General features: G+C 42.3%; 1 protein-coding gene across 1 annotated transcript in view; it reads right to left on the reverse strand.

Annotated features, from left to right (window-relative positions):
* Positions 1-24,654, reverse strand: part of LPCAT1 (lysophosphatidylcholine acyltransferase 1) — a 451,016-nt gene that overhangs the window by 49,027 nt on the left and 377,335 nt on the right. Inside the window, exons 10-11 of the mRNA XM_053714577.1 lie at positions 8,975-9,100; positions 1,891-2,044 (exon numbers count right to left, since the gene is read on the reverse strand). Of these exons, the coding sequence (XP_053570552.1) occupies positions 1,891-2,044; positions 8,975-9,100 (280 nt within the window). The remainder of the gene's footprint in view (positions 1-1,890; positions 2,045-8,974; positions 9,101-24,654) is intronic.

The following is a 24,654-nucleotide window of genomic DNA, read 5'->3' on the forward strand; positions in this document are numbered from 1 at the left end:
AGGATAGCAGTATTTAACCTTTTGCCTGCCCTTAGCAGGGCTAGGTAAAGCACTAAAGGCCACAGACACTGCCGTTTGCAACTGCTCAGTAAAGTCTGGCGGTAACAGGGCCCCTCCCGAAGGAGGATTACTAGTGCAATGGGGAGCTGCATGTGTAATAGGAGATGATTGCAGGGAACGCACCTTGCGGGACAGAGACCCCTCAGAGATGGACGACTCAGTGGTACTAAACATCTTGTTCTTTTTAGATGTCACTATTACGATAGACTATAGAAAAAATAAAAGGCACCTTTACACTTCCAATGGATGGGCACTCACCACCACCTATGATCCAGGCCCCACAGAGAAACCGCTTTGTCTCCTGTAAACCGCACGGTCAGGAAAAAGGAAGTTAATGAGGCCCCACCCGGTCACATGGAGTGCCATGCAGGACCGCCCCTGCTACAGGAAGAAAGCGCACCAAACTGATAGGCTACCCAGTTATCCAAAACGAAAGTAAACCTGAATGTTCACACATCTGCCAGAGCCTTATCTCACACATGTCGCAGCATAAAACATAATAAAGCAAATCATGTATAAATCCCTCCTGTTCAATAATCCCCTTCCAGAGATATTAACTCTTGATTCCATACAGATAAAAGGAGTCACACTGTGACCCTGTCTTCTTGCGTTAACATATGAGAGAAAATGAAACGATCTTACCGGAATCATCGACGTGGAACAGACACACAGCCTCTCAAGTTTGACAGTCTTGTAGCATCGCACCTGACATGCACTTGAGTGAAAGAAGCAGGCAGTGAAACTGGTCAACACTGATTGCTTAGTAGTTAATACTCTCCCTGCATCTCCAGAACCTAACCTTTCTCAATGCTCTCACTGAGAGGCTGACAAGACTACTTAAAACTCCAGTCATATAGCGAAGAGTACTACCCTCCATAAGAGACTACTCCAAATCTTCCGACACTTCTTTGCCATCCTCCTGTGACGAAAGGCAAAGAATGACTGGGGGATGAGGGGAGTGGGGGAGGTATTTAAGCCTTTGGCTGGGGTGTATTTGCCTCCTCCTGGTGGCCAGGTTCTGTATTCCCACAAGAAAGGAATGAAGCCATGGACTCTCCTTATATTAAGATTGAAACTAAAGACTACCTGAAAGGGAAAATGGCAATAAAGTACTGTCAAACAAGTGCTAAAATAACTCTAAAAAAACAGTAAAAGCTAAATAAATGTAAACACATTTATGAACGTGCCCAAAAGTGCTTGGAATTGCTTCTAAAAGGTGTATGGTGTGTAACTATATATGAATTGTATGTACACGTTCATAATAATAGCCAGTGGGCTATGAAGTATTTACCATCCGCACATTAGTCCATTCTGCTTACCTCAGCTGCAGCAACTGCATCCAGTAGATGAGCCCATCTAAGGCAGTGCAAGCACGATGCCAAGGATTTTCTAACAAGTTACCAACTAGTTTGCTAACAGCTTTTTGAAAGTTCTGTAACTAGCCTCAGCAAAAGGAAACCTAGATTGCAACGGTGGCACCAATTGCTTTATGGACAATTAAACTTTTTTATAAAAAAATTGTTCAGTAGTTTAACAAATGATATAATATAAAATTATAGATTTGCATATTAATCTCAGGTTAGTATTTGCTTTCAAATCATTCTACACAGTGTTTATTTAGTGTTTGTCCTCTTAATAAGAACATATGCATAACTCCCTCCTGCTTCAAATGATCATGTGGATTTTATTGAAAAGTATTGATTGAAATCACAAATTTTATATGGAAAAAGGACACTGTCTTATTTTCAGATTACACCACATTAAAAATATGAGACTGTATGCATTGATATGTTTAAAACTCACAAGCAAACTATGCTAAGTAACACTCACCTCATCAAATAATACAAATAGGTCCTCTAATACATCAGTGACATCAACATTTAAATATGAAGCAAACTCTTTAAGGCTGATCTTTTCACCTTTCCTTTTCTTCGCACTGTCACAGTATTTATCAAGTTTTTTCTCTAGCTTTTCTGGTTTTAGTCTGTAAAGAAACAATTAAAAGGACAATAAAAAAAACCCCAAAAAAAGCCAGAAGCAATAAACAAATTGTGGCTCCATTTAAAGAAGACATTACAAATATATTTAGATTAAAACACACCTTCCTTTACTATTTATTCTAGTTGGCTTTATGGAGCCGTGTCTTTGTATAATAATATCCACAATGAACACAATATATCTATGACTAGTTTTAATTTAAACACAGCGTATTGTTGAAGCCTATGCATGAAAGAATATTCTTGGTTATGAGGTTTTATGAAATTAATAGTTTTTCCAGGGCTCATATTTAACACCTCACCTAATGACAGCTATATCTCTACAGTTTAATATCTATTAATTGCATCCTTGCTACTTTATAAGCAGCTCTCACAGTAATTCAATTTGCTTCCTGTGCGCAACAGAGTCCTAGTCCTGCAGGGATGAACTAAGCTGCTTAAAGGCGTCAAAGGAAAGAATAAATGTCTGCACTCCAAGTGGCTTTATAAAAAAAAAATAAGACTTTACTGACTCCATGATTAAGTACCACTAGGGGGCGTGAAACACATAAAACACCCTTTAAAACATGTCTTTCCTTAATGTACAACAGAAATGTCCCACTTTTACAGTTATGAGGCTTTTACTTTACTGCCTCTTTAAAAGTAAAAAAATGCCCACAGGTCTTGGTAGATTTTCAGAGATATATAAAATGAAAGAGAAAAAAACATAATTTATGCTTACCTGATAAATTTATTTCTCTTGTAGTGTATCAAGTCCACGGATCATCCATTACTTGTGGGATATTCTCCTTCCCAACAGGAAGTTGCAAGAGGATCACCCACAGCAGAGCTGCTATATAGCTCCTCCCCTCACTGCCATATCCAGTCATTTGACCGAAACAAGCCGAGAAAGGAGAAACCATAGGGTGCAGTGGTGACTGTAGTTTAATTAAAATTTAGACCTGCCTGAAAAGGACAGGGCGGGCCGTGGACTGGATACACTACAAGAGAAATAAATTAATCAGGTAAGCATAAATTATGTTTTCTCTTGTTAAGTGTATCCAGTCCACGGATCATCCATTACTTGTGGGATACCAATACCAAAGCTAAAGTACACGGATGATGGGAGGGACAAGGCAGGAACTTAAATGGAAGGAACCACTGCCTGTAGAACCTTTCTCCCCAAAACAGCCTCCGAAGAAGCAAAAGTATCAAATTTGTAAAATTTGGAAAAAGTATGAAGGGAAGACCAAGTTGCAGCCTTGCAAATCTGTTCAACAGAGGCCACATTTTTAAAGGCCCAGGTGGAAGCCACAGCTCTAGTAGAATGAGCTGTAATCCTTTCAGGAGGCTGCTGTCCAGCAGTCTCATAGGCTAAACGGATTATACTCCGAAGCCAAAAAGAAAGAGGTTGCCGAGGCCTTCTGACCTCTCCTCTGTCCAGAGTAAACAACAAACAGGTTAGATGTTTGGAGAAAATCTTTAGTAGCCTGTAAGTAAAACTTCAAGGCACGGACTACGTCTAGATTATGCAAAAGACGTTCCTTCTTTGAAGAAGGATTAGGACATAATGATGGAACAACAATCTCTTGATTGATATTCTTGTTAGAAACCACCTTAGGTAAAAACCCAGGTTTTGTACGCAGAACAACTTTATCTGAATGAAAGATCAGATAAGGAGAATCACAATGTAAGGCAGATAACTCCGAGACTCTTCGAGCCGAGGAAATAGCCATCAGAAAAAGAACTTTCCATGAAAGAAGTTTGATATCAATAGAATGAAGGGGTTCAAACGGAACCCCTTGAAGAACTTTAAGAACCAAGTTTAAGCTCCATGGAGGAGCAACAGGTTTAAACACAGGCTTAATTCTAACTAAAGCCTGACAAAATGCCTGAACGTCTGGAACTTCTGCCAGACGCTTGTGTAAAAGAATAGACAGAGCAGAAATCTGTCCCTTTAAAGAACTAGCTGATAATCCTTTGTCCAAACCCTCTTGGAGGAAGGACAATATCCTAGGAATCCTAACCCTACTCCATGAGTAATTCTTGGATTCACACCAATGAAGATATTTACGCCATATCTTGTGGTAAATTTTCCTGGTGACAGGCTTTCGTGCCTGTATTAAGGTATCAATTACTGACTCGGAGAAGCCACGCTTTGATAGGATCAAGCGTTCAATCTCCATGCAGTCAGTCTCAGAGAAAGTAGATTCGGATGATTGAAAGGACCTTGTATTAGAAGGTCTTGTCTCAGAGGCAGAGTCCATGGTGGAAAGGATGACATGTCCACTAGGTCTGCATACCAGGTCCTGCGTGGCCACGCAGGCGCTATCAATATCACCTATGCTCTTTCCTGTTTGATTTTGGCAATCAGACGAGGGAGCAGAGGAAACTGTGGAAACACATAAGCCAGGTTGAAGAACCAAGGCGCTGCTAGAGCATCTATCAGTGCCGCTTCTGGGTCCCTGGACCTGGATCCGTAACAAGGAAGCTTGGCGTTCTGGCGAGACGCCATGAGATCCAATTCTGGTTTGCCCCAACGGAGAACCAATTGAGCAAACACCTCCGGATGGAGTTCCCATTCCCCCGGATGAAAAGTCTGACGACTTAGAAAATCCGCCTCCCAGTTCTCTACACCTGGGATATGGATCGCTGACAGGTGGCAAGAGTGAGTCTCTGCCCAGCGAATTATCTTGGAGACTTCTGACATCGCTAGGGAACTCCTGGTTCCCCCTTGATGGTTGATGTAAGCCACAGTCGTGATGTTGTCCGACTGAAATCTGATGAACCTCAGTGTTGCTAGCTGAGGCCAAGCCAGAAGAGCATTGAATATTGCTCTTAACTCCAGAATATTTATTGGGAGGAGTTTCTCCTCCTGAGTCCATGAACCCTGAGCCTTCAGGGAGTTCCAGACTGCACCCCAACGTAGAAGGCTGGCATCTGTTGTTACAATTGTCCAATCTGGTCTGCGAAAGGTCATACCCTTGGACAGATGGGCCCGAGATAACCACCAGAGAAGAGAATCTCTGGTTCCCTGATCCAGATTTAGTAGAGGGGACAAATCTGTGTAATCCCCATTCCACTGACTGAGCATGCATAATTGCAGCGGTCTGACATGCAGGCGCGCGAATGGCACTATGTCCATCGCCGCTACCATTAAGCCGATTACTTCCATGCACTGAGCCACCGTGGGGCGCAGAATGGAGTGAAGAACACGGCAAGCATTTAGAAGTTTTGATAACCTGGACTCCGTCAGGTAAATTTTAATTTCTACAGAATCTGTTAGAGTCCCTAGGAAGGAAACCCTCATGAGAGGAGATAGAGAACTCTTTTCTTCGTTCACTTTCCACCCATGCGACCTCAGGAATGCCAGAACTATCTCTGTATGAGATTTGGCAATTTGAAAGCTTGACGCCTGTATCAGGATATCGTCCAGGTAAGGAGCCACCGCTATGCCTCGCGGTCTTAGGACCGCCAGAAGTGAGCCCAGAACCTTTGTAAAAATTCTTGGGGCTGTAGCCAACCCGAATGGAAGAGCTACAAATTGGTAATGCCTGTCTAGAAAGGCAAACCTCAGGAACTGATGATGATTCTTGTGAATCGGAATGTGAAGGTAGGCATCCTTTAAGTCCACTGTGGTCATGTACTGACCCTCTTGGATAATGGGTAAAATGGTTTGAATAGTTCCATCTTGAATGACGGAACTCTGAGGAATTTGTTTAGGATCTTTAAATCCAAAATTGGTCTGAAGGTTCCCTCTTTTTTGGGAACCACAAACAGATTTGAATAAAACCCCTGTCCATGTTCCGTCCGCGGAACTGGATGGATCACTCCCATTACAAGGAGATCTTGTACACAGCTTAGGAATGCCTCTTTCTTTATCTGGCTTGCAGATAATCTTGAAAGGTGAAATCTCCCTTGTGGAGGAGAAGCTTTGAAGTCGAGAAAGATATCCCTGAGATATGATCTCCAACGCCCAGGGATCCTGAACATCTCTTGCCCGCGCCTGGGCGAAGAGATAGAGTCTGCCCCCTACTAGATCCGTTGTAGGATAGGGGGCCGCTCCTTCATGCTGTCTTAGAGGCAGCAGCAGGCTTTCTGGCCTGCTTGCCATTGTTCCAGGACTGGTTAGGTTTCCAGGCCTGCTTGGATTAAGCAAAAGTTCCCTCTTGTTTTGAAGCAGAGGAAGTTGATGCTGCACCTGCCTTGAAATTTCGAAAGGCACGAATATTAGACTGTTTGGCCTTTGATTTGGCCCTGTCCTGAGGAAGGGTATGACCCTTACCTCCAGTAATGTCAGCAATAATTTCTTTCAAACCAGGCCCGAATAAGGTCTGCCCCTTGAAAGGAATGTTGAGTAATTTAGACTTTGAAGTCACATCAGCTGACCAGGATTTGAGCCATAGCGCCCTACGCGCCTGGATGGCAAATCCGGAATTCTTAGCCGTTAGTTTAGTCAAATGAACAATGGCATCAGAAACAAATGAGTTAGCTAGCTTAAGAGTTCTAAGCTTGTCAACAATTTCAGTCAATGGAGCTGTATGGATGGCCTCTTCCAGGGCCTCAAACCAGAATGCCGCCGCAGCAGTGACAGGCGCAATGCATGCAAGGGGCTGTAAAATAAAACCTTGTTGAATAAACATTTTCTTAAGGTAACCCTCTAATTTTTTATCCATTGGATCTGAAAAAGCACAACTGTCCTCAACCGGGATAGTGGTACGCTTTGCTAAAGTAGAAACTGCTCCCTCCACCTTAGGGACAGTCTGCCATAAGTCCCGTGTAGTGGCATCTATTGGAAACTTTTTTCTAAATATAGGAGGTGGGGAAAAGGGCACACCGGGCCTATCCCACTCCTTACTAATAATTTCTGTAAGCCTTTTAGGTATTGGAAAAACATCAGTACTCACCGGCACTGCATAGTATTTATCCAGCCTACACAATTTCTCTGGCACTGCAATTGTGTCACAGTCATTCAGAGCCTCCCCAAGCAATACACGGAGGTTCTCAAGCTTAAAATTTAAAATTAGAAATCTCTGAATCAGGTCTCCCCGATTCAGAGACGTCACCCACAGACTGAAGCTCTCCGTCCTCAGGTTCTGCATATTGTGACGCAGTATCAGACATGGCTCTTACAGCATCTACGCGCTCTGTATCTCGTCTAACCCCAGAGCTATCGCGCTTGCCTCTCAATTCAGGCAATCTGGATAATACCTCTGACAGGGTATTATTCATGATTGCAGCCATGTCCTGCAAAGTAATCGCTATGGGCGTCCCTGATGTACTTGGCGCCATATTAGCGTGCGTCCCTCGAGCGGGAGGCGAAGGGTCCGACACGTGGGGAGAGTTAGTCGGCATAACTTCCCCCTCGACAGACCCCTCTGGTGACAATTCTTTTATAGATAAAGACTGATCTTTACTGTTTAAGGTGAAATCAATACATTTAGTACACATTCTCCTATGGGGCTCCACCATGGCTTTTAAACATAATGAACAAGTAGTTTCCTCTGTGTCAGACATGTTTGTACAGACTAGCAATGAGACTAGCAAGCTTGGAAAACACTTTAAACAAAGTTAACAAGCAATATAAAAAACGTTACTGTGCCTTTAAGAGAAACAAATTTTGACAAAATTTGAAATAACAGTGAAAAAAGGCAGTTACACTAACAAATTTTTTTACAGTGTATGTAACAAGTCAGCAGAGCATTGCACCCACTTGCAAATGGATGATTAACTCCTTAATAACAAAAACAGAATAATAAATGACAAAAACGTTTTTTAAACACAGTCACAACAACTGCCACAGTCTACTGTGATTGTTACCCTCCTCAAACACGACTTTGAAGCCTTTTGAGCCCTTCAGAGATGTCCTGTATCATGCAGAGGGAAGCTGAATGTCTCTGTCAGTATTTTTACCTGCACAGAAAAGCACTAAAATAGGCCCTTCCCACTCATATTGCAACAGTGGAAAGCCTCAGGAACTGTTTCTAGGCAAAAATCAAACCAGCCATGTGGAAAAAAACTAGGCCCCAATAAGTTTTGTCACCAAACATATATAAAAACGATTAACATGCCAGCAAACGTTTTATATTACACTTTTATAAGAGTATGTATCTCTGTTAATAAGCCTGATACCAGTCGCTATCACTGCATTTAAGGCTTAACTTACATTAATCAGGTATCAGCAGCATTCTTCTAGCAAATTCCATCCCTAGAAATATATTAACTGCACATACCTTATTGCAGGAAAACCTGCACGCCATTCCCCCTCTGAAGTTACCTCACTCCTCAGAATATGTGAGAACAGCAGTGGATCTTAGTTACTTCTGCTAAGATCATAGAAATCACAGGCAGATTCTTCTTCTAATGCTGCCTGAGATGAAACAGTACACTCCGGTTCCATTTAAAAATAACAAACTTTTGATTGAAGTTAAAAAACTAACTATAATACACCACTCTCCTCTTACTACGTCCATCTTTGTTGAGAGTTGCAAGAGAATGACTGGATATGGCAGTGAGGGGAGGAGCTATATAGCAGCTCTGCTGTGGGTGATCCTCTTGCAACTTCCTGTGGGGAAGGAGAATATCCCACAAGTAATGGATGATCCGTGGACTGGATACACTTAACAAGAGAAATAAATATATAAAGCAAAAAGCTTTGGTAAAGTGAATGGTAAACACCTTTAATGTTTGAGTAAAAACTGTGCTTAGTCTCACAATCCCTAGAGAGGCTGTCTAGTTATCAAATCTGTAACCTAGGTTTTCAAAACGTTGTAAAATTGTCTAAACCAGCCATTTGAGTTTTTAGTTGCTGGTTACAGATTATTATAATTTATTTGGCCTCTCTAAAGAGTGTGGGACAAAATAGTTTTTACACAAAAACAAGGAGGTGTTTGATGTCCTTTTAAGGGTTGCCTATTGATGAAGGTGATTTTACTTACCCTAGACTTCTTACAAGTCTGGCAAACTCCAAGAGTGAAGTGTCTGAAGGAAGACGAAGCTGCCCATCTGCCAATGCCAGCTGGCAGTCTTCAAATGTGTAGTCAGTGACTGATACGCCCAAAGCTCTTTAAGATAAAAACAAATAAAAAATACACATTTAATATACTGAAAGAACGAGTAAAAAATACAAACTAAACTTAGAGACAGTCTAGTCAAAATTAAACTTTCATGATTCAGATAGGGTGTTTAATTTTAAACAACTTTCCAATTTACTTTTTAGCATCAAATTTGCTTTGTTCTCTTGGTTTTCTTTGTTGAAAGCTAAACCTAGGTAGGCTCATATGATAATTTCTAAGCTCTTGAATGCTGTCTCATATCTAAGAACATTTGAACAGTTTCTCACAGCTAGAGGGTGTTAGCTCATGTGTGCCATATAGATAACATTGTGCTCACTCCTGTTGATTTAGAAATAAGTCAACACTCCTAGTGCTAAAAAAAAAAAGAGTGTCAAAAAAACTGAAATAAGGGAGCAGTCTGCAGAGGCTTAGATACAAGGTAATCACATAGGTAAAACATATATTAATATAACTGTTTTGGTTATGCAAACTGGGAAATGGGTAATAGAGATTATCTTTTTAACCCCTTAAGGACCAAGGACGTCCAGGGTACGTCCTACAAAAACTGTCACTTAATGACCAAGGACGTACCCTGTACATCTTCAGGATTTTCAAGCGCTGGAAGCGATTGTGATCGCTTCCAGCCGCTTTCATGTTATTGCAGTGATGCCTTGATATTGAGGCATCCGATGCAGAGAGATGCCTAAAAAAAAAAAAAAAAGAAATGCCAAAGCCATATGTGTCTGCTATTTCTGAACAAAGCAGATCCCAGAGAAGCATTTACAACCATTTGTGCCATAATTGCACAAGCTGTTTGTAAATAATTTCAGTGAGAAAGCTAAAGTTAGTGAAAAGTTTTTTTTTTTTATTTGATCGCATTTGGCGGTGAAATGGTGGCATGAAATATACATAAATGGGACTAGATCAATACTTTGGGATGTCTTCTAAAAAAAAATATATACATGTGAAGGGTTATTCAGGGATTCCTGACAGATATCAGTGTTACAATGCAACTATCACTACTTTTGGAGAGAAAAAAATGGTTTTTAAATAGCAAAGTGTACTTGTACTTATTGCCCTATAACTTGCAAAAAAAAGCAAAGAACATGTAAACATTGGGTATTTCTAAACTCAGGACAAAATTTAGAAACTATTTAGCATGGGTGTTTTTTGGTGGTTGCAGATGTGTAACAGATTTCGGGAGTCAAAGTTAAAAAAAAGTGTGTTTTGTTTTCATTTTTTCATCATATTTTAGAATTTTGTTTTATAGTAAATTATAGGATATGATGAAAATAATGTTATCTTTAAAAAGTCCATTTAATGGCAAGAAAAATAGTATATAAATATGTGTGGGTACAGTAAATGAGTAAGTGGGAAATTACAGCTAAACACAAACACAGCAGAAATGTAAAAATAGCCCTGGTCCTTAAAGGGACCCTAAACACCTGCTGGAAATGCTTTAAACTAACTTTTACGGATAATCCAAAATAAACTGATTGTAATGCTGTATGCAGTCTTTATCTTACTGCATTCTATTGTAGATAAAAGCATTACAATTTAAACTTTGATCTGCAGCATTATATGTGCTATGCAAGCTGCCATCTTGTAACGCGCGTTCCACAACACTGTGTCACATGATGCACACGGCACCAGCTATTACTAAATCATGGTGATCCCTGCAGTGTCTGACAAGAACGGCTTCAGGCACTGTTATGTTTATAAATAGCACGAGGAGGGAAGGAAGTGTGAGGGGGGAGGAGAGGTGGAGAGAGCGAGGCACAGGGGGAAGAAAGAAAGCAAACTCACGCTGCATAAAAAATTGTAGCAAGAGAAATTCATCTACCTTACATATGATCTCCGGAGCCTTTCCTCCCCCTGTCCCTCCCTCTCCACCTCACACTTCCTTCCCTGCTTGTTCTATTTATAAACATAACAGTGCCTGAAGCCGTTCTTGTCAGACACTGCAGGGCTCACTATGATTTAGTAATAGCTGGTGCCGTGTGCATCACATGACACAGTGTTGTGGAACCTACTTTATAAAATGGCAGCTTGTATAGCACATCCAATAATGCAGATCAATGTTAAAATTATAAAGCTTTAATCAAAAACAGAATGCAGTAAGATAAAAAGACTGCATACAGCATTGCCAATTAGTTTATTTTGCACAATTAGAAAAAGGTATTTTAGAATATGTCAATCAGGTGTTGAGGTTCCCTTTAAGGGTAAGAAAATTGAAACATGGTCTGGTCACTAAGGGGTTAAACAATAAAGATTCTGGAGTAGACCGTCCTTTTAAATTTAATATGAATTGAACTAAATGCAGCAGAATCAGTAGTATACTTCCTGACAATTATCACTGGCTGATAAAGACAACTCCCATAGCTCTGTTGGTGGAGAGAGGCTTGCATACTATCAATAAAAAATGCTAGGTTTATTCAGCACAGCACCATTAATTTCTAAAAAAAAACCCACATAGGTTATGCTTAAAGGGACATAAAACTCATATGTTAAATCACTTGAAACTGATGCAGTATAACTGTAAAAAGCTGACAGGAAAATATCACCTGAGCATCTCTATTTAAAAAAGGAAGATATTTTACCTCACAATTTCCTCACTTCAACAGAGTAAGTCCTGTGTAAAAAGTTTTACTTCAGCTGTTGTCCAGCAGCAGGTAAAATAAATAAATTAAAAAAAAATAAAGAAATTAACTGCAGCCAATCAGCATCATCAGTGCTGAGGTCATGAACTCTTTTACTGTGATCTCATGAGATTTGACTTAACTCTCATGAGATTTCATAGTAAACTTCCTTAAACTGAATAGGGAAATAACATGAGTGTGCATGAAGCTCGCACCCTTGCCTGTCCCGGGACAGGCATACTGATTTGCTGCTTAAAGTCCTTTGCAATGGGGTGTGAATACTTAGGAAATTTTGAGGTAAAATATCTTTATTTTTTACATAGAGATGTTCAGGTGATATTTTCTAGTCAGCTTTTTAGAGCTATGCTACATCATTTTCAAGTGTTTCAACATTTGGGTATCATGGCCCTTTAAGTACAAATCATACTTACAAACAGAGAAAAAAGGACTATCACCAATCCTCCTTCCAGGATAACCCAAAATACTCAAAATCCAATTATCACAAGGACAGAAAGTGATGTGAAATTTTCGGAACAGGGGCACAGATAGCAAAACAAACTTTTCCCTATGCTATCTAAAACTAAAAAAATGTTTGGCTAGAGTTTCACCTAAAAAAAGGAGTGCCTGTTCCAACTTAAATACAAATTAAACTTAAGAACAAACCTATCTTGTTCGTAACCTGGGGAAAAACAAAATTGAACAAGAAAGTTTTCAGAGATATAGCTGAACAATCATAAATGAACTACAGTCGGATAGCGATTCAAATATAAGTAAAGTTGCAGACATAATCCTTGTTGCAGTTAAAAAACATAAATTATGCTTACCAGATAATTTCCTTTCCTTCTGTATAAGAGTACACGGCTTCATTCATTACTTGTGGGAAATACAGAACCTGGCCACCAGGAGGAGGCAGAGAAACCCCAGCCAAAGGCTGAAATACCTCCCCCGCTTCCCTCATATCCCAGTCATTCTGCCAAGGGAACAAGGAACAGTAGGAGAAATATCAGGTTATAAAGGGTGCCAGAAGAACAAAAATATTGAGGTCCACCCAACGGAGAAAAAACGGGCGGGAACCATGGACTCTCCTCATACAGAAGGAAAGGAAATTATCTGGTAAGCATAATTTATGTTTTCCTTCTTAATATGAGGAGAGTCCATGGCTTCATTCATTACTTGTGGGAAACAAATACCCAGACTCTAGAGGACACTGAATGAAGACGGGAGGGAAAGAAAGGCAGACCCTTATTCTGAGGTCACCACAGCCTGTAAAACCTTTCTCCCAAAAGCTGCTTCAGCCGAAGCAAAAACGTCAAATTTGTAAAATTTTGAAAAGGTATGCAAGAAGGACCAGGTAGCCGCCCTACAACTCTGCTCCATAGAGGCCCTCATTCTTAAAGACCCAGGATGAAGCCACAGCTCTAGTTGAATGAGCCGCAATCCTCTGAGGAGGCTTATGTCCTGCTGTCTCATATGCCAAGCCAATAATATTCCTTAACCAAAAAGATAAGGAAGTGGAAGAGGCCTTCTGCCCTTTACGCTTCCCAGAATATACAACAATCAAGGAAGAAGTCTGTCTAAAATCCTTTGTAGCTTGAAGATAGAATTTCAAAGCTCGAACCACATCCAAATTATGAAGTAACCGTTCCTTCGGCGAAGAAGGATTAGGACACAAGGAAGGAACCACAATCTCCTGATTGATGTTACGATCAGAAAAAATCTTAGGAAGAAAACCCAACCCAGTAAGAACAACAGCATTATCAGCATGAAAAACTAGGTAAGGAGGCTCACACTGCAAGGCCGCCAACTCAGAAACTCTGCGTGCCGAAGCAATAGCCAGTAGAAAAAGAACCTTCCAAGATAGCAATTTAAAGTCAATCCAATGCATAGGATCAAACGGAGTCTTCTGCAAAACTTTAAGAACTAGATTTAAATTTCAAGGAGAAGCGGTAGGTCTAAACACAGGCCTGATTCTAGACAAAGCCTAAACAAAAGACTGCACATCAGGAAGCTCAGCGAGCCTCTTGTGCAATAACACAGATAGAGCCTAAATCTGTCCCTTTAGGGAACTCGCAGAAAGGCCCTTCTCCATACCATCCTGGAGAAAGGAAAGAATCCTGGAATCCTTGACCTTATGCCACGAGAATCCCCGTTCTTCAGACCAGAATAAGTAGGTCCTCCACATCTTATGATAGATGCGACGAGTGGCCGGCTTTCGAGCTTGAATGAGAGTATCAATCTCTCAGAAAAACCTCTCTTGGCTAGGACTAGGTGTTCAATCTCCATGCAGTCAGCCTCAGAGAATCTAGATTTTGATGCACAAAAGGACCCTTTCCCAGCAGATCCCTGCGACAAGGTAACCTCCATGGAGGAGATGAGGACATCCCCACCAGGTCCACAAACCAAATCCTTCTCGGCTACGATGGAGCAATTAGTATTGCCGAAGCTTGCTCCTGCTTGATGTGGGCCTCTACCCGAGGGAGAAGTGGTAACGGTGGAAAAATGTAAACTAGACTAAACCTCCAAGGCACTGCTAATGCATCCATCAGCTCTGCTTGAGGATCCATGGACCGCGACCCGTATCTGGGTAGCGTGGAATTGAGTGGGGACGCCATAAGATCTATCTCTGGCGTCCCTGATCTGTTGCAAATCTCCGCAAACACCTCAGTATGGAGAGACCATTCCCCTGGATGAAAGGATTTGTCTGCTTCCCAGTTGTCCACACACGGAATGTGCATTGCTGACAGCGAGCAGTTGTGGGCCTCCGCCCATTCCAGAATCCGAGATACTTCCCTCATTGCGTCTCTGACTCTTCTCTGCCAACCTCCTGTGATGAAACGCAAAGAATGACTGGGATATGAAGGGAAGTGGGGGAGGTATTTAAACCTTTGGCTGGGGTGTCTTTGCCTCCTCCTGGTGGCCAGGTTCTGTATTTCCCACAAGTAATGAATTAAGCCGTTGACTCTACTCATATTAAGAAGGAAAGTCTATTGTTTATTGTACATAGTACAAAGTATATAGAATACATACCAATAGTTGAGATCTGACGCGTTTCCTGTGTCACCAGGCACACTTCCTCAGAGAAGTGTCTGATAGACCATAACCAAATGGAGACTACTCTTTCAGGCAGAATAAACTGAAGACTGAGAAAAATACTGCTTCCCAGTTATTCAGTCCTAGAATAAGAAGAGCATAAAAAAATAATTCCTGCCCAGGAAAGAAATTAAAAAAACTGCAAAATCCTCCCTGATGATAGACATTAGTTACAGATGTAACATAGTCCCAATCTTAAACAGAGAAAAGGTTCTTTTCAAAAGAGGCCAACCCTCAAAAGCCCTGAACCAAATTCCATATGCACTTCTGAGACCCCCAGACGGCACCCCACCCATCGTATCTGTAAGATTACATATCAAGAAACATTAACAAAAAAAGTCCCCAGCTTAAAGAGCTAATAAATCAGCCACAAAGAATGAAACAGACTTTTTCTGAAAAATAAATTAATCCTCTGAGACAACAGAGTCAGAATCCTGTATCATTGTAATTGGATACATAAGTAAAGAAGACTCAAAGACGAGCAGACTGAACAACAACAACCAAAGCCACAAACATAATACCTAACACCTCCATGCAAAGAGCAACAGAAGGAATAGAAACTGAAGAAGGATCGAACGGGCAAATCCCAGCTTCAACCAACTAAACCCCAGAAAAGAAACCCTTATCTGAGAAACCAAAAAGACGGTTTGGGGGAAAAAAAAGGAAATTAATGCTTACCTGATAAATTTGTTTCTTTTTAGATACGATGAGTCCACGGATTTCATCCTTACTTGTGGGATTACGCCTCCTGGTCAACAGGAGGAGGCAAAGAGCACCACAGCAGAGCTGTATATATAGCTCCTCCCTTCCCTCCCACTCCAGTCATTCGACCAAAGTTAGGAAGAGAAAGGAAAAGCTAAGGTGCAGAGGTGTCTGAAGTTTAACTAAAATAAAGACCTGTCTAATGAAAAACAGGGCGGGCCGTGGACTCATCGTATCTAAAAAGAAACAAATTTATCAGGTAAGCATAAATTTCCTTTTCTTTTTAAGATACGATGAGTCCATGGATTTCATCCTTACTTGTGGGATACAATACCAAAGCTATAGTACACGGATGAGGGGAGGGACAAGACAGGGAACCTAAACGGAAGCCACCACTGCATGAAGAACTTTCCTCCCAAAAAACAGCCTCAGATGAGGCAAAGGTATCAAATTTGGAAAATTTGGAAAAAGTGTGAAGAGAAGACTAAGTTGCAGTCGTAATTCGTTCAGGAGGCTGCTGTTCAGCAGTCTCATATGCAAAGCGGATGATACTCTTCAGCCAAAAAGAAAGAGAGGTAGCCATAGCTTTCTGACCCCTACGTTTCCCAGAAAAAAAGAACAAATAATGAAGATGATTGGCGAAAATCCTTAGTCGCCTGTAAATAGAACTTCAAAGCACGGACCACGCCCAAATTATGTAACAGACTCTCCTTCTTAGAAGAAGGATTAGGGCACAAGGAAGGAACAACAATTCCCTGATTAATATTTTTATTTGAAACAACCTTAGGAAGAAAACCAGGTTTGCTACGTAACACCACCTTATCCGAATGAAAAATAAGATAAGGAGAATCACATTGTAAAGCCGAAAGCTCAGATACTCTGCGAGCAGAAGAAATAGCAACCAAAAATAAAACTTTCCAAGATAATAACTTAATATCAATGGAATGCATAGGTTCAAACGGAACCCCTTGAAGAACTTTAAGAACTAAATTCAAACTCCAAGGAGGAGCAATTGGTCTAAAAACAGGCCTGATTCTAGTCAGAGCCTGACTAAAAGATTGAACATCTGGAATATCTGCCAGACGCTTGTGTAACAAAATGGATAAAGCAGAAATCTGTCCTTTTAAGGAACTTGCTGACAACCCTTTCTCCAATCCGTCTTGGAGAAAGACAAAAATCCTGGGAATCCGAACCCTACTCCATAAGTAGCCCTTGGATTCACACCAATAAAAATAATTTCGCCATATCTTATGGTAAATTTTTCTAGTAAACGGTTTACGTGCCTGAATCAAGGTATCTATGACCGAATCAGAAAACCCACGCTTAGACAAAATTAAGCGTTCAATCTCCAAGCAGTTAGCTGCAGAGAAACTAGATTTGGATGATGGAAGGGGCCCTTAATGAGAAGGTCTTTCCTCAATGGGAGCTTCCACGGTGGCTGAGATGACATGTCCACCAGATCGGCATACCAAGTCCCTGCAAGGCCACGCAGGGGCGATGAGGATCACTGATGCCCTCTCCTGTTTGACTCGAGCAATCACCCGGGGAAGGAGAGCAAATGGAGGGAACACATAAGCTAGGCTGAAAGACCAAGGCACTGTCAAGGCATCCATCAGCTCGGTCTGGGCATCCCTGGACCTGTATTGCGGGAGCTTGGCATTCTGGAGAGATGCCATGAGAGCCAACTCCGGCCTGCCCCATCTGAGAATCAGGTTGGAAAATACCTCCGGATGGAGTTCCCATTCTCCCCGGATGAAATGTCTGTCTGCTCAGAAAATCTGCCTCCCAGTTTTCCACCCCTGGGATGTGGATCGCAGACAGATGGCAAGAGTGAGACTCCGCCCACTGTATTATCTTGGCTACTTCTGTCATCGCTAAGGAACTTCTTGTTCCTCCCTGATGATTGCTCTCAACTCTAGGATATTGATGGGAAGGAGAGACTCCGCCTGAGTCCATACATCCTGAGCCCTTAAGAAGTTCCAGACTGCTCCCCATCCTAACAGGCTGGCATCCGTTGTCACTATCACCCATGAGGGTCTGCGGAAGCATGTCCCTTCGGATAGATGATCCAGCAACAAAAAAAATATTCATTGAAATAGAGTTGATTACAGTCCCCAGAAATGGTACTCTTGTCTGAGGAGTTAAACTCTTTTCCAGGTTTACCTTCCATCCGTGGGTCCTTAAGAAGGAAAGCACAGTGTCGGTATGGGACCTTGTCAGTTGAAATGATGACGCCTGGATCAGAATATCATCCAGATAAGGCACCACCGCGATGCCCCGCGGCCTTAGAACTGCCAATAAAGACCCCAGAACTTTTGTGAAAATCCTGGCCGCCGTGGCCAGACCGAAAGGAAGAGCCACAAACTGATAATGTTTGCCCAGAAAGGCAAACCTCAGAAACTTGTGATGATCTCTGTGGATAGGAACATGAAGGTATGCATCCTTTATATCAACCGTTGTCATAAATTGACCCTCCTGGATCAATGGAAGAATGGAACGAATAGTTGGAACTTAGATGGAACTCTGAGAAACTTGTTTAGACTCTTGAGATCTACGATAGGTCTGAAAGTTCCCTCTTTTTTGGGAACTACAAACAGATTTGAATAAAACCCCTGTCCATATTCCTGAATTGGAACGGGACAGATTACTCCCATGGAGGATAGGTCTCCTACACAGCGTAAGAACGCCCCTCTCTTTATCTGGTCTACAGACAATTGAGAAAGAAGAAACCTTCCTCTTGGGGAAGAATTTCTGAATTCCAGCTTGTATCCCTGAGACACTCTCTCTAATGCCCAGGGATCCTGAACATCTCTAATCCAAGCCTGGATGAAGAAAGACAGTCTGCCCCCTACTAGATCCGGTCCCGGATCGGGGGCCAACCCTTCATGCTGACTTGGGAGCAGCAGCAGGCTTCTTGGATTGTTTACTCTTGTTCCAAGACTGGTTTGGTCTCCAGGTAGATTTGGTTTGCAAATAGTTACCTTCCTGTTTAGAGGAAGAGGAAGGGGGGATTCCCTTAAAATTTCAAAAGGAACGAAAATTACTGTTGACCTCTCTGTTTGGATTTCTTATCCTGAGGGAGGGAATGACCCTTACCTCCCGTAAAGTCAGAAATAATTTCCTTCAAGTCAGGCCCGAACGGGGTCTTCCCCTTGTAGGGAATAGCCAAAAGTTTAGACTTGGATGGCACATCAGCACACCAAGACTTCAACCATAAGGCTCTGCATGCTAAGATGGAAAACCCCAAACTCTTAGCTGTCAATTTGGTAATCTGTAGAGAAGCATCCGTAATAAAAGAATTAGCCAATTTAAGAGCTTTAATTCTATCCTGTATCTCTTCCAAAGAAGTCTCAGTCTTAAGAGATTCTTCCAGAGCATCAAACCAATAAGCAGCCGCACTTATAACCGTGACAATGCAGGGTGCCGGTTCCAAGAGCAACCCCTGATGAACATAAATCTTTTTAAGAAGACCTTCCAATTTCTTATCCATAGGGTCTTTGAAAGCACAACTATCCTCAATAGGAATAGTAGTTTGTTTAGCCAAGGTGGAAATAGCTCCTTCCACCTTAGGGACCGTCTGCCAAGAATCCCTGATTAGCTTCAGCTATAGGGTACATCTTCTTCAAAACGGGAGGAGAGAATGGAATACCAGGCCTCTCCCATTCTTTAACAATAATCTCTGAAGTTCTCTTGGGAACCGGAAAAACATCAGAATAAGAAGGGACTTCTAGATATCTGTCGAACTACAATTGAATCGCAGTCGTCCAGAGTTACCAAGACCTCCCTCAATAATAGGCGGAGGTGTTCCAGTTTAAACCTGAAGGAAACCACATCTGAATCCGAAAGTTCGCCTTCGGATAGGACCTCCATGCCCTCCAATTCAGAGCTCTGGGAGGGTACGTCTGAGATCGCTATCAAAACATAAGAAGCTGTATTGTCCTTTCTGCGTTTGCCTTGCGATACTGGAAAGGCAGATAACGCTTCAGAAAGCGTAGATGACATAACTGCAGCTATGTCCTGTAGTGTAATCGCAGCAGAAGCTGCAGAGGTACTAGGATGCACCTGAGCAGGCGTTAAGGGTTGTGACGCTTGGGGAGAAAGTTGCTGCATACTCTGTATCTCATCGGTAGAACCCTGAGAAGCATTCGCTTTTGTCAAACTTTTATCAAAAAAGATTTGGTCTCTAAACTGTAATGCCCTCTCAGTGCATGAGGGACAAAAAGTAACAGGAGGTTCCACATTGGCATTCAAAAACATGGAACATGTATGCTGAATAACTTCCATGGTAACAATTAAGCTAGGCAAAATTGGTCGTGGGTTGCAAAAATATAACTTGAACACAGCAAACAAGAAATAATATAAAAACAGCCTAATATGACTGTTGTCAAAAATTCCAGAAAAAAACGTGAACTGTGTCTTTAAATTTCAAATAACACAATTTAACAGCACCCACACTCTAATGGTTAATTCTAACACAGCCCAAATAATAAGAGCAACGCTGCAGTTAATCTAATGTGCATGGAAAAACAAAGTACACCTCTGTCGCCTCACAGCTCTGCTGAGGCGCCTACCTGCCCCCACGTTACTCCGATCACTGCCTGCCAAGTCTCCCACTGCCTAAGACCGCTTGCTCTAGATTCTAACCATGCGGTCTTAGCAGTGCAAGTAAAGTCACGAATCCAATACTCTAGCCATGCGGTCTTTCCATAACTGAAAAACAAACTGCGTGGCTTTTCCTTTGAGCGCGCGAAGAAACCCTGCCCTTCGTGGGCGTAAAAGAATACCAGTACTTCCGGCTAGAAAAATGACGATATCTATCCCAGTATAAGTATCTGCACAACACCCTGAAACACACCCTTATGCGTACCTCAATACAAAACTTTTACCCCTACACCGGAGTCTCAATGTCGGAACTCCGAAATCAGGGTCCCCAGCGTCTAGCCCACAGCCAATAGGCGCAATAATAGGAGCCTTTAATGACGTCCTCTAAATTTTCTAAAACAGTGAAGCACAATCCTGCATCTAAAAGTGTGCATAACATACAATGTCATTACCTTCCCCCACCGCATCTTCCCACATATTAAAGAGAGAAGCCTAGAGGTACAATTAAATCAGGGGAGAGAGAAAAAGGCTACAGCTGACTCTGAGGTAATACTGTCCCAGAAAAAAATGCTGTACATACCTTAATGCTGAGCGACAGCCTGAACGGTCCCACAGGATCAAGAGGTCTTCTTTCCCTCCTGCAGTTCGGTGGAGACATACAGGGTCTTAGTTAATATTTGCTAAGACCATCATCTGAAGGGCAGCACACAGAATGGGAGGTGAAGTGAGAATTTAATCCCACCAGTTCCCAATGCTATAAAGCCACCTGTAGCTCTACTCTAGAGGCTGACAAGGAATACGGCTACACCCTGTAATAAAATAGTACTCACTGGCACCATTTTAAAAATAAAAAAACTCTTGATTGAAGAAACTAAACTAACACCTCACTATATCTCTTCCTATTACTAACACAGACAAAGAGAATGACTGGAGTGGGAGGGAAGGGAGGAGCTATATATACAGCTCTGCTGTGGTGCTCTTTGCCTTCTGTTGTTGACCAGGAGGCGTAATTCCACAAGTAAGGATGAAATCCGTGGACTCATCGTATCTTTAAAAAGAAACCATAAATTATGACTTAACAGATCATTTGCTTTCCTTCGATAAAGGGAGAGTCCACAGCTGCATTCATTACTTGTGGGAATACAGAACCTGGCCACCAGGAGGAGGCAGAGACACCTCAGCCAAAGGCTTACATACCTCCACCACTTCCCTCATTCCCCAGTCATTCTGTCGAGGGAACAAGGAACAGTAGGAGAAATATCAGGGTGGAAAAGGTGCCAGAAGAAAAAAACTTAAATTTAGGGCCGCCCACCGAAGAGCCCGGGCGGGAGCTGTAAACTCTCCCTGTATCGAAGGAAATTATCTGGTAAGTCATAATTTATGTTTTCCTTCTAAATACAAGGAGAGCCCACAGCTGCATTCATTATTTGTGGGAAATTATACCCAAAAATAAGAGGCGTCCCAACCTGAGGGCACCACAGCCTGCAAGAAAACCAAACTCCCAAAGGCTTCCTTGATAGAAGCAAAAAAATAAAAAGAATAAGAATGTTAGGAGGACCAAGCAGCCGCCCAACAATCAGAACCATAGGATCTCATGTCAGAGACCCAAAAAGATGACACTGCACTCGAACTGAGCCATAAACCTCTGAGGAGGCTCGTGTCCCATTGTTTCCTAGAACCAGTGAAAACACTCCTCCACTAACAAGGAGGAAGTTAATCAGCTTCCAAAACCTTGCACTCCCCAAAGGAAAAAAACTGTCTATTCTGATGAAGTCTGACAGATGCCTCAAGGTAAGATTCCCCAAAAAAGGAAGAACCTCTTCCCATTTGGACAAGGAATATGGCAATCTTAGGGAGAAATAACTTGAATAGCCTTATTAGAAAGGAGACCACAATAAGGAAGAATGTATTGCAAATTGCAACACAGAAACTATGACATGTAGAAAAACAATCTACAAACGAAAAAGGTCCATGAATAAGAATTCAAAGACCACCTCCTGTACAGGTACAAAGGTAACCTGATGCAACTCCTGAAGGATAAATCCAACCCCAAAAAGAGGAAGGAATTGTCTTGCCGGCCCTGCCGCAGGCAGTACCCTAGCAAAAACTACTGAACACCTGGAAGATGAATGAACCTCTGGAACTGGAGTTAAAAAAAAAAAAAAGAGAAAAAATTGCTTGCGAAACACATACTGGAAAAAGGAACCACAGCTGGTATCCACCTGCAACCTTCCGCTTGCCAGGCAGCTAAGCTAACCAACAGGCTAGCCTTGCAGGCTGCCCCTCGAACAAGAACTAGCTAGACAAGCCCTTTACAAGCTCATTCTAGAGGGGAAGATGAATACTCCGGGAACCAGAAGGGAGTCAGGACAAGCTAGCTGCTCCCGACAAAAAGAGAGGGAGTCCTCCATGCCTAAAATAGGCGACGAGGAACCAGGTACGAGCTGAAGGACCGAAACCCTTATGAAAACAAACCTCTCTCGGTTAGGGCCAAGCGACCCCTTGCAATTCACCCTGGAAAAAAAAGATCCCAAGAATTAAAGAGACCCTGACCCGGTAGATTCCTGCAACAAGGGAACTCTCATGGCAGCGAGCCTCTAAACCGTGATTACGAACTCGCGGGCAAAAATGGAGCAACAGTCTCACTGACGCCCACTCCAGATAGGATCAAGCTATCCACGAAAAAGAGTGACATGGCCGAAAAGAAGGTTAAAATAGACCTCCTCAGAATTAAGAAAACTGCCACAGCAGGATTCAAACTCCAAGCCTACAGCTTGCTAGGCCGGGAACTAATCATTTAGGCCACTTAATCCTGCGGACCTCAGCTGAGAATCTCGATCTGCTTTCCTCAGATACACATTCGAAAACCTCTGGATAGTCAGATCAAACGGATGATGGTAAGGAACATCCGTTCCGGAAAAGCACGCTCAGAGAATGGATTGCTGCCAAGAGCCGTAGTGGGCCTCTGCCCACCACCAAATTCGAGACCCTCCCGTCTACGCAGGAGGAACTCACTAATTCAGAAATAATCCACTCACCAAGAGGTCCCAACTGGCATGGACCCAGAAGACAAGACCTCAGAGGAAAATACTCTGATACACATGCCCCAGAAAACACTCTTACCCTGTGGACAGGGAAGAGACCAAGACAAAACTGCCTTGGGGGAACTAGGATAAAAATCCCCACACCGAGAGATCTGGACCGAACACTGGAAAACGATTCCCCAACCGTTAATCCAAAAAGAGTGCTAAGACAGAGACAAAAACCCAATGCTATGTCGAAGCTCGTCCTGGGCTGAATCCATCACCCCCAACAACTGCACCTACGAAGGCCTGAGGGTGAATTGGAGGGCAGAACCCGATGAAGTAATTCTAACTTTGTAAGCTCTAAGGCAAAGAGCCTTCCTGTCTGACAGACCAAGCCACATCCAAAGGATCCAACCTGGTGCCAACACTAGAACTCAGATCTAGGTCCACCTCTGAGGATGGAACCGGCAGGAAGCAAATCCCAAAGGTCTACTAGCAGACGCTAGAAAAACCAGAACCGCCAAGATTCGGGAGCCACAGCAAAACCTAGAAAACAGGCTACTGCCACATTAAACCCCAGATACCAAAAAAAAAACTTAGTATCCAAGCGAGGTTCCGGAAGAAAACGGTCCCTAAGAACCGGACCTACTTAAACAAGGATGTTTTAAATGGATGTCCAGCAACAGCACCTGGATTCGAACCATCAACCTTTGAGTTGCAAAGCCACAGAGATAATCACCAGGCTACACTGTGCTGCTCTAGACATGAAAGATATCCCTTTTCCTAAATCCAGGTAGAGAGAACGTGTATTCTCTCTGAACAAAGAGATCTAATAAGCTCTGCTTAAAAATCATCGGACCCAAAAAGGACGGGAAACCCCTCCCCTTATTGGACCAGACACCAACAGTGAAATGACACTGCGAAGAGTACCGGGACAAGACTCAAAAAGTCACCTAGTCCAGAAAGATGGAATTAAAAACTCAACTCTGGCCCCTAGGACCAATATGATCCAGCATCAAGAGTTCATCCAGAAGAATCTAAGACAGGTCCTGCCTGTCCTACAGTATAGATGGACCTGCTCTGCCTGGACCAGAATAACTAGAAAGAGCTCTCTCTCTAGAGTAGAAGGGAAGAACAGACTTAACTATTACCCAAAACAGGTCCTGCCCATCATCAAAGGTACGACACGTCTTGTCATAAAAAACATAAACAAATGGCAAATTCTTAAGTTCCTGCAGTGCTAGGAAAACTGAGAATAAACAAAATAAAGAAAATAAGACCTGAGGCTTAAATTTTTAGCACTAGATAATCGAGGGAATCATCAACCCCAACAGAGACCTATAAGCTTCCATCGGAAGACTCCAACCACCACGATCATCAAAGTCGATATAACCAAAAATAACCCAAGTGACAAAACTTCTTCCTAAAAAGAGTTTCCACAAGACCCCCGAGCTCTAAAACAAAAACTATCCAAAAAGGAATAGAAATGAAAATAGGTAAACAC

The sequence above is a fragment of the Bombina bombina genome, chromosome 5 (genome assembly GCF_027579735.1).
Source record: "Bombina bombina isolate aBomBom1 chromosome 5, aBomBom1.pri, whole genome shotgun sequence".
NCBI lineage: Eukaryota > Metazoa > Chordata > Amphibia > Anura > Bombinatoridae > Bombina > Bombina bombina.